General features: G+C 37.8%; 1 protein-coding gene across 1 annotated transcript; it reads left to right on the forward strand.

Moving 5' to 3' along the window:
- The first annotated feature begins 1,209 nt into the window (after nt 1-1,209).
- LOC110045370 (uncharacterized) lies at nt 1,210-11,331 on the forward strand. Its single transcript, XM_020750977.2, has 9 exons — nt 1,210-1,560; nt 1,677-1,804; nt 1,924-1,972; nt 2,159-2,308; nt 2,440-2,513; nt 3,931-4,003; nt 5,939-6,022; nt 7,065-7,151; nt 8,036-11,331. Exons 1-9 carry the CDS (start codon nt 1,351-1,353, stop codon nt 9,068-9,070), a joined length of 1,890 nt encoding a protein of 629 aa, XP_020606636.2. The 5' UTR covers nt 1,210-1,350; the 3' UTR covers nt 9,071-11,331.
- The last annotated feature ends 3,100 nt before the right edge of the window (nt 11,332-14,431 follow it).

The following is a 14,431-nucleotide window of genomic DNA, read 5'->3' on the forward strand; positions in this document are numbered from 1 at the left end:
GATTAACTTCAGTTAGTTCCTTTGAACTGGTGTCCAATGTCTCTTGGCTGGCAATGACTGGGCACTCGTATAGTCCCTCTCTTCACGAAGGCTGAAGATGGGAAAACCTTTTACGGTGGCCGATTTAATAAAGTAATGATTGCAGACATAACGGCTCCTGTTAGCTCCTGTTACTGACTGGTACGTTGATGTACTTTAATTTTTCATTTTTTTGTGTGCACATTCATTTTTTTCTTTTTTCATTCTCTGTATGTGTGTGTGTGTCTCTCTGTGTGTGTGAATGAAATCGTGTCCTGTTTTCTTTTTCCATATATTCTGTAACTTTATTGCAATATTTTTTCCGCTTAGCCCAGCCACTTAGCTCGATTAGCCTTAGCTATTTCTAAGTGGCTGTGCTCCGTTTTTCATTGTTATTTTTTCGCATTGCATGTATTTATTTTTATTGTAAAATTTTTCTGGGCACGAAATAAAGATTGTTGTTGTTGTTGTTGTTGTTACAGACAAATACATTACAGGAAATGACAAATTTAAAGCCATGAGATACCATCCGTTATAGAGAGTGGTTTTCAAGTGAGTGTCGTGAAACCAAAACCAAACCAATTTATTGTCAGCCAATCTCAAGCCGTAGCAAAACCAAGACCAAAACGGCAAAGTAATTGCCTTATTATTTTCGACGCTCAATTGAAAACTGCTCTTTTCTATTCCTGTTAATAGGTATTTTTAATCAGCTTACCTTGCCTTAGGGTCTTGGAAAGAATGAGTAATGGAGGTTCGCATTTTCAAAGATCTGCAAGAACAGATGTATAGGGGAAAACTAGAAAATTGTACAAGTATTTTCTTGTCCGAAATTAAGAAATTTCCCATGTTAGTCATGTTCCCGGCATAAATGCACGAAATTTTCCGGGGATCCTTGGATCACATGCAAAAACGCGTTGAAAAACTTAAAGATAAGGAAAGAACATTCCTGAAAATATTAAAAAAAAAAACGCAAAACAGAACAAAACAAAGTCTTTTTCCCACAAGTATTAGCTAGTATTTGTTTTGCGGGTCATGGTCTGATGGTCACGTTATAAACAGATCGCTTACCGGCAACAATGAGAGACAATTGATTGACAGCAGTCAATAGACAAGAACACGCAAGGGGTTGTGAGGTCAACCAATCAGAAGCGAGAATTCGTGTTCATTCCCGTCAGGCCGCGGGTCAAGTTTACAACTCGAAAGTAACACAATCTGTACACACAGGCCTCGTACAAGAAGATGCGTGGTCGGAGCGACGTTAACTGTCGGGTTATTACAAAGTTTCTGGCTGAAAAACCTAGCTGACATTCTTCCTTTATCGATATTACACCTATGGTGGTTCTCATGGATATTACAGCTCAAGGGAAAGACGGCGCTGGTCGTACTTGCAATGGCCCCGAGTGTGGGGAGGAAGAGTCGAGAAGAATTGATCCCAGCTTGTTAGAAAGCATCCCTTCGTCGATTCCCACTTCTTGTATATACCGCTATCAGGATTTTATAGCCACTCTACTTGCCGACGGCTTTTATGGAAATATTTATAAGGTTTAGTCAAGCTATAATGAACCTGCTTAATTTTTCAAGTGTTTTTAATCGCTTTCACAATCGTGACGAGAATTGGACCGTGTTAATTTCTGTTGTGTTGTTTTGTTTTGTTATAGGTTCAACATCGCGAAACGAAGGAAGTTATGGTTTTGAAAATGAATAAACCTGATGTGGAGAGAGACACTTGTACAATGCTGGACGAAATTAAAATGATGAGCCATCTTTCGCACGAAAATGTGATAAGGTGTATTTCAAGTTCAATTTAGTTGGTCATTCCCTCGAGCACTTCGCCTATACATGGCGTTGTAAACATGGAATTTGATTTTGTACACGCTTCTGAAAAATGTATATTCTTCCTTACAGATTTCTTGGAATTTGTGTAGATGAAAGCAGAGTGCATCTTCTCTGCGAGGTATTTATTTTCATTTTTCTTTGCCATTTCACCACCCTTGATTAACCAACTAAACTTTATTTCCTTCCCTGCGAGTTTCAGACCACACGGAACAAGCGTCTCATTTGATAGTGATACTCTTGTACTTGAATGGTGCGTACGGTTTTCCTTTGGGAAGATAACACTTAACTTGATGTTTCCTTCCAGTTCGTCAATGGAGGAAACCTTGAAAGCCTTTTACTGGAACATTCAGTTTATCTGGACTGGACAACACGATTGTATCTCGCACGAGATATTGCAGAAGGGATGCGATACCTTCACCAAAATGGTGTTATTCACCGAGATCTAACATCAAAGGTGAGTAAAAATTAAAACTGTGTTATTTTCACTCGTCGATTTTTGACTATGTTTCGCAATTCGACACCAGCAAACTCCATTATCCTCATGATATATATTTTTTTCACGCTATTTTTTTTATTTTCTTGCAGAATTGTTTGATAAAAGAAAGAAATGGATGGCGTTATGCTCTCGTCGCAGATTTAGGCTTAGCAACGGAAATAAAGTAAGCAAGCTTTATGCAAGGACGTTTCCGCTAACCAAGTTCGCAATCTGCAGATAAACAATCGACTTCGGCTTTCGTAATACTAACCTTAGTAATATCCTGGAGGAAATACCTTAATATGCCTTAAGCTAAATTTTGCTATCAGTTCCCTAGCGGAACCTTTACCCCCAGAGGTCAATAAATAATTGAAAATTTACATTGAACTATTCAAGATCTTTAGTAGTGGAATTCAGAATTGTCGACGATCGCACAGCAAGAGGAAAAACCGTCATTATTTATGCAAGCGAGAACTACCAGAAATCAAAAGAAAATTATAACATTCAAAACATGAATTTTATTTTGGGGGTGTATCAAGTGTAGTTGTTTAATTTTGGAAAGCGCTTTCCGTTTCAGTTGTAAATAGGTCCATTAAGTTGACGTGTATACTAAGATATTGCCCATCGGAGCCCTCTATCCTATTTAGTGTATTTATTTTTGGATTTTCGAGACAACCTAGATAAGTTTTGATTCAGTGGTCACCACATAAAAATAAAAATTTTCCATGCGAACTCAACTTGTAAACTTGTTCTCTAATTGAAGATATACATTTTTTTTTTTAAAAAAATAAGAATTGTTCAAAGTCCTTCAATTTCTTCAAACTTGGTCAGGACATAAGTATACAAATTGTATATTGAGATCCAGATATTGAGCCTTGCATGATACTTTTTATTAAGATCTTTCCACTTTTAGAAGTGCATTATCACCCTTCTGATTATGGCAAAAGTGTTTTTAGCATTGAATATATTGAAATTAGTGACTTGCATCCATTTTATGAAAAAAAGCTCTCATGTTGCATGGATGGTATCTAGTCCCAAAGGGAAATATCTTGTTGCAAATTTCTTCTGAACTTTGAGATAGCTTTAACTTTATAAGTGTTTTATACTCAGCCTTGTCGATGTGCGCCAATTGGCATTGTAAATTGAAATGATAGTTTTTCAAAAATTGGGATTATTTTTAATTACAACTCAAACATGTCATACCAACAATAGAACTTATTCTTGTACACTTTGTTTAAAGTTAACATCGCAGGAAGGCCTGACGCCTAACTATAAAGATGGCTTAATTAAAATGAGTTGTTAAAAGGTTTTTGTAATAGCATAGTACTAAAGTGTACAGCATATAAAACACTTTTGAAAGCTAGCCAAGAAAAAAAAATAATGGAACAATGAAATGTCGCACCAAAATTAAAGTTAAAATTATCCAATACTTAACAGGACCAAGTATAATAATTTAAGTTTGTTTTTAACAGGTGTCTGTGTATTAGAATTCCCCAGGATAGCTGTGATCTTAACTGCAATAATACAGTCATGCAAACAGTTATTTTAGGCTGTATGTTCTAAATTAATTTAGCAAAACCTATTTTTTTGCCCTATTACAGGGAGCAGTCAATTGTGGGATCTCCATATAACATGGCGCCGGAACTTCTGCGAGGAGAGAATTACGATGAAAAGGTAAACAGGTGATATGATAATTATCACCTAAATCTTAGCCAATTAGCTTTCAGAGGTGCTAACTGTGAGTGTGTATTCACACACTGCCAGTTGAAAAGTAGTGTTTTCAATTTTGTGATGAAGCTGATCCTGATTGAGATAACTATTATTACACAGTGTGAATTATTCTGAAAAAAAAAAAATGAAATAATTTTCTTGTAGTGGATATATGTGACAATTTACGCATGGGAACACTTTCAGATTGGTCTTTATGTTTGAACTGTTGTATAAATTTGGAAGAATAACTTCAATGCACTATCATGTAAAATATTTGCAACTTAAAATTGACCAAAACTTATCCACTTACATATAGTCTTTTCTCTGGTAACTTGAAGTACTATTTAAGCAATAGACCACAAGTTGTTATGGTTTATACGCTGATAAATCACATGGGATGTTGGAAGAACACGAGAAGAATTCGTAAATCATAAGCCGCAGGCGAGTGATTTATGAATTCTTCGAGTAACTATTTACCATCAAAATCCAGGAACACTTACTGACCAATTTCCTTTTAATAGTATTAATAAATAAATACTTTTTATGGTGTGTGGTGGTGCACAAGTAAAGCTTATATTCCCACCAGAAAACTTGACGTATGTTTTGCTGAAGATTGACATAGTGAGTTATCTGCTGGTGAGGGCTTTATTTTTGTGGTAGAAATATACAGCTTCTTTTTGTGTACAGCTTCTACAGCCATGATACGATGGTGAGTTTGGTTTCATAATAGTGAAGCTGGTAAATGCTCGCAAAAAATTGTTGAACTTTCAAGAAATAAACACAACCTTTAGGTGCTGAACACAGTTATATTTAGTTTTAGAGAGAAATTTGATTGGGCAGATATTGATCATGTGTTAGGTAACCACTTCTGAACTGTGAACAGGTGTCATTCAATCAACAAAACAGTACTATAATTTGTAATTTTCGTCAAGCTTCATCTAAACTTTAGTTGGCAAACAGCTTGACTGGGCTTTTGTCCTTGGGGCAAGTGAGGAGAGAAAGTTACTTGCCCAAGAGGAAAATGTACTTGTCCCAGATGAGTGGACGGGAGTTTTTTCAAGCCCTGGCAATAGGCTGGCTGCATTTGTACTCTCCCCTGGCCCCAGCTACTGTGTATTCTGTGGTTAGCAGGCATCATAAGACAATTTACATGATGATCAATAAATTGACATTTACAAATCTATGAAGATTTTAAAGCAATTGTGTAACACTGTTTAAGAAAATTAATGGGCAAACATGTTTGGTGTTTCTGTCGAGCTTTAGGATAAGTCCACTAAGGCTCTATCATGAATGCCACTTGCTGATTGGCTAGCCTACTCATTATCTACTCTGTTGTAGATAGTGAGTAGCCCAGCTTTGTGCGCTTGTTAACAAACTGGCGGCCACTTCTTTGCTTTTTTGAAGTGTCAGTCAAGAGGATTTAGATAAAGTTTTGAACGACTCATAGATTTATACTAAAACAATTAGATTATGAGCTCTATGCCTGATAGTTGACTCCCGAGGCTGTGCCATCATCAATTGTCACTTGATCGAAATCTTGAGCTCATAACCTAATTGTTTAATAGAAACACAAGTGAAAGTTTGGGAAAACGAGAAATGCTGTGGGAACATGAGCCGACATTTTCAAATTCATCTGGTTTGAAGAGTGTTTTTGAAAATCTCCGATTTCATGATGGATTTAGTGTGGACAGAAGGGCTAACTAGAGAACTAAAGCCCCGTTTTAAAATTCCTCCAGTGTAGTGTGAACGGGCCCTTAGTCAATGGTCTGGGTTATGAAGGCACTGTCAGACCACACCCCTGAAGAGAGCAACACCTTTTACTGGTTGTTATTTCTCTCCTATGCTCTTTAGTCTTTCTGTCTCTGACATTGTCTTTTATTTTTTTGTTTTCTTTTACAGGCTGATGTATTTTCTTATGGAATAATTTTATGTGAAATCATTGGCCGGGTTCCAGCTGACCCAGATGAGTTGCCTCGGACAAATGTATGTTGTATATTATTGTAGGGTGGTGTGAAATAACATCAGTGATTGTAGCTTACAGGAGCGGATACAGGATTTTAGAGAAGGGGTTGTGGGGGCAACCTCCCCAAGAAAATTTTTATAATCGAGGTCCTCAGAAATGGGATTTTGGCCCGGGCATTCTGAGGCCAAGTCAGATTGTTGTAATGTCTCAGTTTTTTTTTTAAATTTAGGGGCTTTGACCAAACCTCCCTAATCCCCTACCCCTAGCTCCACACCAGGCTTGTGAAATAACATGGCTATTGGAGATGGTTTGGAGTAATGTTTAGTTCAACAGACTTCACATCAAGTGGTGCAGGTTCAACCCCTGGCTTGGGTCATTGTTTTGTGTTCTTGTGGGAGACCTCATACTGTGAAAAAACGGAGTGAAGCCATAATCTGTTGAGCCTCATAGTGTTGTAGACAACTTTTGTCATCGTCGTTGTTGCTTTAAAAGACACACCTCAGTTATAGTCACTGGACCTTTTTATCAATGTCACGCAATATCAATAATTGTGATCATATTTTTCAAATGAACAAAAACCGCCTGTGTAGTTCGATTTACCATGATTCAGAATTTAGTAAATCTACAAAGTTTTATAAGAAGCTGTCATTAACTCATAAAAAATTGGTTACCAAACTTACAAGGATATGTATGCCAGTGGGCAAGTGTTGCCCGTCAACATACATTTTTTTGTAAAAATTGGTAAGTTTACTGTTAGGGCCCCCATATTTTTATGAGTTTGCAACAGATTCTAATGAACATACATGTAATTTACTAAATTTAGCACAATAAATCAAGCGGTGTGGTTTATTTTTTGTTTGAATGAAAAAAATCAGAAAAACTTGACATTGGTATAAAGGTCCATTGTACATACTGGTGATATATAGAGGCCAACAAAAGTCTCTTCACACATCTGGCCAACTAGCTAGGTAGTGCATGGCCTTGAATGTTTTTAAGTGTTTTTTTTAAACTCAAGCCCCTCTTTGAACCATTATTTTGGCTTTTTTTTCTTTTAATTTGTAGTCATTTGGCCTAGATGTGGAAAAGTTTCAACACATGACAGGCGACTGTCCTCATGACTTCCTTCAGACTGCACTGTGTTGTTGCCAGGTAACAGTGAGTCAGCGAGCATTTACCTAATATGGTAGTCATTCCCAGACCCCCTTGAGATATTTTTTTCCGTCTTTCAGTCTTTCCAAACACAATGCCTCTTGTATTATTTTATTTTTGCTTTTATATATTTTATATATAATTGGTTTACATGTATTTTCTTTAATTAAAGGCACTTCCAGTCAAACTTACACAACTTCCGAAATTATCCTCCTCTACCTAAAATAACAGGCTGTTAAATATCACGTGCCAAAATTTGTTTGATTTGTGTACTACCAAGCGGGAGACACTGCCGAATTGACTACCACCAGTATGATACTGGGGCGATTAATCAAAGTGGAAAATGTCCTCGTTCTTTCTTACGAAAATTGTGTTCAATTTCGCTCAACATAAGTCGTGAGCAACAGAGTTTTCTTTCTCTCCACATAATTCAACTCAGCATGTGTCAACGCATGCGCGAGCCTTCACCATTGGTTACCACGGGCGCTTTCCATTCAACCTTAAATTCCGAAATTTTCGAAACGGGTACCAATGGTAAGGGAATATCCTGGGAAAGTTTCCAGAAAATCCGGAAATTGTCGAATTTCTGCAAAGTGAATCATTCAGCCGACAGTTCTGGAACTTCCGTGGAGATAGTCAAACGGAACGGTAATTCGCGGTAAGAAGTTTCCGGTAGACCTCGCAAGGTTGTCCTCTTTCCCAAGAATTCCGGAAAATGCTGTGTCATTCGTCACTGGAAATTTCCGAAACTGCAAACCGGAATTTTTGGTCGAATGGAAAGCGCCCATGATGTAACAGTGGTAGAGTGAGTCATATTCATGGATTTAGCCTAGATCATGGCTAGTTTATACTAAAAAGTAGTGAATTGTATATTTTTTGGTCAGGTGGAGCCGTCGTCCCGGCCGACATTTGTCGAGACTGCCAAACACTTGGAATTCGTTCTCGTAGGAACTAAACCTTTCCGACCCCTCTTAAGTGAAGCAATGGACTCCCGCCCTCCTCAAACACCAGCGTCAACGGAACAAAACATATATCAGCCGGATAATAAACTTGAATTAGACCCCGAGAAGGGCAGGAGAGGAGGGGAGGTTGAGGAGGACATTACAACCTCGCCCGAACTTGTTCCTCCGGCTATTATCGTAAGTACCGAGACATCACCGAGTATGGTTCGATCGGCCGAGAAGCGACGGCAGTCTTGGATAGCTGGTCGATATAAACTGTTTAACACAGCGACCGACGACTTGCTGAAGAATACTCCGAGTAAATTGAAAAGTTTTTTCCATCGCGTTCTTCGAGTACAGACCCACTTCGATCCGTCCAGACAAAAGAAAGTTAAGGACGGTGCCAAACAAAGATCAGCCTCGCAGTTGAGGAGTTACAGTATGTTAAACCCTCAGGAAAATGGAGATGTGGTGACTTTTGTTGAGAAGGAAGGCTCGTGCCGAAGTCCTCCTCATTCACGCGGATTTCTTCGTAGGAAAAGTTCGGAGAAGGTTGTTCCGTCGGAATCGGGGTCGCAAGAGGATTCCGTTGATGGGAAGAGCTCTCCTCGAAGTCTTGGCTCGGAATGCGCTCTCTCTTTAACTTCGACCTCAACCCTCGACCGAGCCACATCTCCGAATTCACTCGAGATAACTCGGTCATCCCCGAGCACGCGAAATCCCAGGGAGTCCGACACACCGGTATCTAAAGTGTTAGATAATTCGAACAGACCGCGATGCAAGTCCACACCTGTCTGTTATGACTTGAGTGCGGGGCCGTTATCGAGGCGTACCGCGTCGCACAGGGAGTGTCCAATCTACAATGCTGATCATTCAACCTCCGAAGTACACGCTGATGAAACGGGAAGGTTCAAGAATAGGAAATCGCCATTTTGGTTTTTAAAAAGAAAAGGTAGTAAGTACAAAGGTCCCGAATAAGAAATATTGATAGGAAAATTGAAAGTCTCTATACCTCACTTTCTTTTTTTATCGGGTTGTCCGGCTGCCAACTTGAAAATCGTGGCCGGTTAAGCATTGCCAGGGAAGATCTTCCAACCCTTCCTTGCAGTTTTTGACCGACAAAGGTTGTGTGTTCTTCTCGGAATGCAGTCTTCACCTCGTAAAAGATGAGAGCTGGACAATCAAACAAGATAAAGAAAAATCAACTCTTAACTGAGTTAACCATCACAGTTATTTCTAAACTGTTCTAAAGAAACACTAGCTGGAGGAGTGACGCTGTTTTCCAACTTGCCTGCTTATTTTTCAGACGAACGGAAATCGGTCTCGCCTCTCAGATTGTGTGTTCGAGTCCATGAAAGAAAACCTAGTGTGTGACCATGCAATTGAAAGCTATTGAGCAGTACTTTCATGTGGTACTGTACATTTTGCTTGTCAAGCTGGTTCTACCTGTTTCGTGTTTGAATAGAACCGCACAGCACCAAACACGTGTCACTCCTTGCGCCATGTGATGAAAAAGAAGCCTGACACAATTTATAATGTATTTTTATTTCATTAGTATTTTTACTACTTTACACTTGCTGTACCAGTTTTACTCCAAGGGTTGATTTGCAGTGCTCTTGCAATATAGTTAGCGTTGCGTTTCAGTGATTTCTAAGCGGTGCTTTAATTACGAAAGGAAAGATGAAGTACGCGTTATTTGGCAAGCAGCTCAAAACGGTCAGCGGATGCTAAAGACGTTCTTTTCCACCCTGTTTACAATCGCTTTATTTTTGGTCCGTAGCGAAGTATTTCAAATGATTCATTTAGAAACCTTATTTTTCCCAGCGCAGTACTCACTTATATAACTTCACGGTGGTACTTTGAGTTTGAAAAGCCATTGAAAAATGAATAATATATTAATTGATTAAACATTTTGATTAGCCGCTGACAGAGAATTACAAATATACATTAAATAAAATGAATTCATTCAGCTGATTGAAAACCGCCCAAAAGCGGGCCTTGCAGTCAGAATTAAACTGAATTGTTTGAATAATCTCGTGGCATGACAACAAACGTAGTGCAGTACAAACTATACATTAGCTAGTGCTGGTAACTTTAATGTTGTAAGAAGTACTGTCGTTCACAGCCACGTTGATGGTTTTTCAAAGTTTGGACATTCTTTTGTCATCGCTACTGCTAAAAAGAGGCATGAAATAACTAGAATTAAAAAATTTGAGTTACATAAGATGGCAAAGTGAAATTCAGAATTGTTACAGAGATATCGTAACGTACGCAGATAAAATTTACTGCATACTAGTTGTGCAAGTTCGATTGATCTTTAGGTACTGTTTCTTTTTGAGCATCGCGTTAAGAGAGTATTTGTTTTCTGCGATTGCTTTGGACATTTGTGTGTGATCAGATAGTAGCAAAAAAAGAAAAAAAAAACTTCAACACGTTGATCATACATAAAGTATCACATCTCTTTTTTTCCACTGCATGATGTAATAGGTCGTTCTAGGGGTAGGTTTTATCCCTGCCTTGAAATAGCTTTGTTCGAGGAACTAATATTAGTATTTGTACCATGCCATAGAAAATACAGCCAATCAGGAAAGTCGTTGTATATTCGATGGTATTACACCAACCCTTCCCATCATGCGCCGCGCGAATGTCGCAATTGTGTTGACCACTGTGTTTTCTATGCCATGGTATAAGATAGTTATCCAACGCTCTCTCGTGGTATACCGTGGAATATCCCACTTGTCACTTGTATTTCCTCGGTACACAGGTGACACGTGGGATATTTGTTGTGTTAGCTTACATGAAGTATTGTTCAAGTTAGTTATATGCGAGATGCATGTTGGTTATAAAAGATGGCGTCTTGAAGTAAACACGTTGTTCACTGAAGACTACCGTAAGCCCAAATAACTCGTTATATGCTATGGTATACCACTCGAAATCGTTGTATAACTGGTATATCACTCACATTGTGCGACGCAAACTCGCTGAAAGATACCATTAATGTCCATTTACTTCAGCGAATAGAGGTGAAAATATATAAGATGTACAAATATTTGTGTTGAACGTCAAGTTCACTAAAGAAATGGAATATTTCTAATTTGTAAACAGTTGAAATATGACGAGAGATTGATGAATTTATTTACATGAATGAGAGTTTGTCTATATTTAGGACACTTCAGTTTAATAAAGATTAACTTAACACTTTGTAACGAAGAAAGATCAATTAAATTATTTGTAAGTCACTCAGTCTTCTTTTGTTTGTGTAGTTTATGTAGTAACCACATTTTCAAACACTGAGAAGAGAGTTGGAAATAAGACGCGTATAGCGGGGTATTTTTGACGAAGTTCGTGTTGCTTGAAAATGTGGTCAAACACGGCCTTGAGTGTTTGATATATCTTGTCAATCGAAACTAAAACTAAAGAGAAAACGGGAAATAAAATCGTGAAATTTCTATGCGAATAAACCCTTTGAGCCCCGATAGTGCCATATGGCACAAAATGTTGTAACCAAGTAAAGGAAGCAAAGCATTGTACTACCAAAACATGAATTTTGCGTGAACCAGATGTGATGCGAAAAAGGTAATATCAATGCCTTAATTAAACTATGGTGCAAGGAAAGTAGAATATACAAGAGTACACAAATTCTGTATCTTTGATCTCGAGTAAATCGCAAGAACATTTCAAATTATACTCTTTGCATCATAATAGTAAACTGCGTCAAAACATTGCAGCGTTTATATGATAAACGTGCTTTAGGCTTTGAAGTGCCTCTAAGCCCTAATTCTTTTCTGAGGCATGAATTTTTTGCTCACCTTTAGGTTGCGCCTTTTTTTTTCGGTGCAAGAATTTCTGGATAGTAAAAAGTACTTGGTCGATTTTTTCCCCATGGTTCCCTTGCACAATTATTTCAACAGTTTTTGTTGCGCAGGACTCTTTTTTTTGGAAATTGCCCAACCCCCCTCCCCCATCCCTCAAAAAAATAATGGTCCGTCCCTTATAAGCTTTGATTCGTAGGTCATCAGGTCTTTACATCGGGATGTTTAAAAAACCGGCAAAAATCGACCAATAATATAATCAGGAAAGGTTTCTTTTACGAAATATGACGGCCGCCTGAATCAGTCTTCACAAACGTACTTAATTCCAGGTATTACTGTCTTAACAAAGCCTAAAAATGCAAAGATTTGGAGTGAAATTGATATCTTTAAAGTGATGCAATAGTTTTACATAAGAATTAAAATCCAAGTCGTGAAAATATGTGGCGAAATTTTGTCAGCGATTGGTTCTAGTTTGTAATCAATATTCATGACTATTTGTGGAATTTGCGCCAAACCAAACACTTGGTCATGGTGTGAAGACGTGGATTTATGTGCTCCTGGTGATGTCGGATCTGGCCGTGTTATTCCTTCGAAGAAGATAAGGCAGGACGAGAAAGAAGTATTAAAATGTTAATGGTGAGTATGTTTCAATCTTTTTGCTCTTCACCAAACGGAACAGCTTCTAACTTACCTTAAGTTCTACCTTTCGCAATTTTCTCGGCCGAGCTGTACACAGCTTCGTTCATAATCCAGATAGTCGCAGTTTTACAATCACTGAGATGAAACGTTTCAGGAAAGAGTTAAAAAGTAATGTTTGCACAAGTTTGTAAGATACTTGCGTTGAATTTGTTTGGTATTCCTGTTCTTCTCGTTGCGTGTTGCTCCCTCCCGGAAAGTTGAAAACCGTTTCTACTTGCAGCCGGTTCATGCGAGCATTGGTCGCTTGTTGTCCTGGTAGTAGTAGTGTATCTTAGAAATACATTTGTCCCGAAAAAAAGCTAATGTTTCCCTTTGTGTCTTCTTTTTTTAAGGAGAGGAAATGACCTAACGGCGAAGATTGAAATTCACGGGGAGTTAATGGCTCTTCAACATTGGAGATGACAACAAGATAAGAATTTTAATTAATTTAATAACTTTCGATCAAAATGGTGGCAATATATTTGAAGCTTAAGTTGTAAGGATTACAGTATTTGTTTCGAACGACGGATATATATTTTTCAATACCTAAGCCGTAATTAATCTGAGGTCTCGATTCTGGTAGCCACCATTTTGGTCGACATGACTTCAGAAAAATATTTTTAAGTGGTTAAAAAACGTTACGTTTTTAAGGTGGCACTATATTCAGCAACACCATCGACATTTTTTTGATCAAAAGGCGTACATTTTATTTCGAAATCGACGAAGTAGTGTAACATTGGGTGGGTTTCTTTTAGGCAAAAGGAGATTTAATTGGACTGTACAACAACGAAATTCACTCTACAACAAATACATTGTCTTACTGGAATTAAAATTATCGTGCAACAGTTTACTCTCTTCAGATCGAGTAAAACCTCGAAGTTATATTCGGTGTTACATGCCTGTAACTGTGAAACGGAAAAATATATATATATTGGAACAAACGAACTGAATTATTCTGTGACAAATTTATATTGTCTTGCTACTGTTAAAATTATCTTGAAACATTGAATTCTCATCAAATTAGGCCTCAAACATAATGTAATAATATAAAAGCAGAAAATTAATCACATGATCATTTCATCCATGTTCAACAATCTGAACCACGCTTAAAAACAAACATCTAGACTCTAGCCAAAAACGTCGATTGCAAATTAGAAAAAAAATTCTAAACAAATACGAAGATTCCGAATGACTGTCATCCGAAGTATTCAGAAGATCGCCGAAGAATTGGGGAGATAACTCGAAGATTTCCGAAGATTTACGAAGATTGCCCAAGGCGACGAAAGTTGTGGGAATACTGTTAAGGAATTCGGAAGACTAAAAGGAAATTTCGTAGAGATTACAAGCACTCAGAATCATGCGATTACTGAGATAGGTATGTTGTTGATATCTTCAGGTTACTGGACACGCTCATTACTGCACAAGTCTCAATTTTTGAAAATGCCGCCTTAATGACAGATCAACGTTTGTTTAACCTCTAGATATTCGTAAAAGTTTAAGCTTCTAAGATCAATATCTGGTTTGTAAAAGGTGTTGTAAACAGAAAACGACAGGGAAGTATAGCGAGAGTGGTAATCAAAATCATAGACTAGGAGATATTGTCTTGATGTGCTACCAAATTCTCAGAACTACAATTAAGATCAAGTAAGGCAATTGTTAAGGAGAGTTGATATTTTCAGTTTTAAAGTACGAAGAAGATCTGAGAGAACAACTGAAAATATAAAACCTGTTTCTGCAAATGCTTTAGCATTTGCAAATCAAATTCGATTCTGCCATCTTTTGTTTTTCAACAATTGTCTAGGAATGACTTCCAAAAATAGAACCTTTCGCATGCAACTACAACGCAATA

This window comes from Orbicella faveolata, unplaced genomic scaffold (genome assembly GCF_042242905.1).
Source record: "Orbicella faveolata isolate gen_17 unplaced genomic scaffold, um_ofav_v1 contig_14, whole genome shotgun sequence".
In the NCBI taxonomy this organism is placed as follows: domain Eukaryota; kingdom Metazoa; phylum Cnidaria; class Anthozoa; order Scleractinia; family Merulinidae; genus Orbicella; species Orbicella faveolata.

Coding starts and splice junctions, on each gene's coding strand:
- LOC110045370 (XM_020750977.2), top strand. CDS start 1,351: ATGGTGGTTCTCATGGATATTACAGCTCAAGGGAAAGACGGCGCTGGT. Junction 2,514..3,930: donor GGCTTAGCAACGGAAATAAA/GTAAGCAAGCTT, acceptor GCCCTATTACAG/GGAGCAGTCAATTGTGGGAT. Junction 7,152..8,035: donor CTGCACTGTGTTGTTGCCAG/GTAACAGTGAGT, acceptor TTTTTTGGTCAG/GTGGAGCCGTCGTCCCGGCC.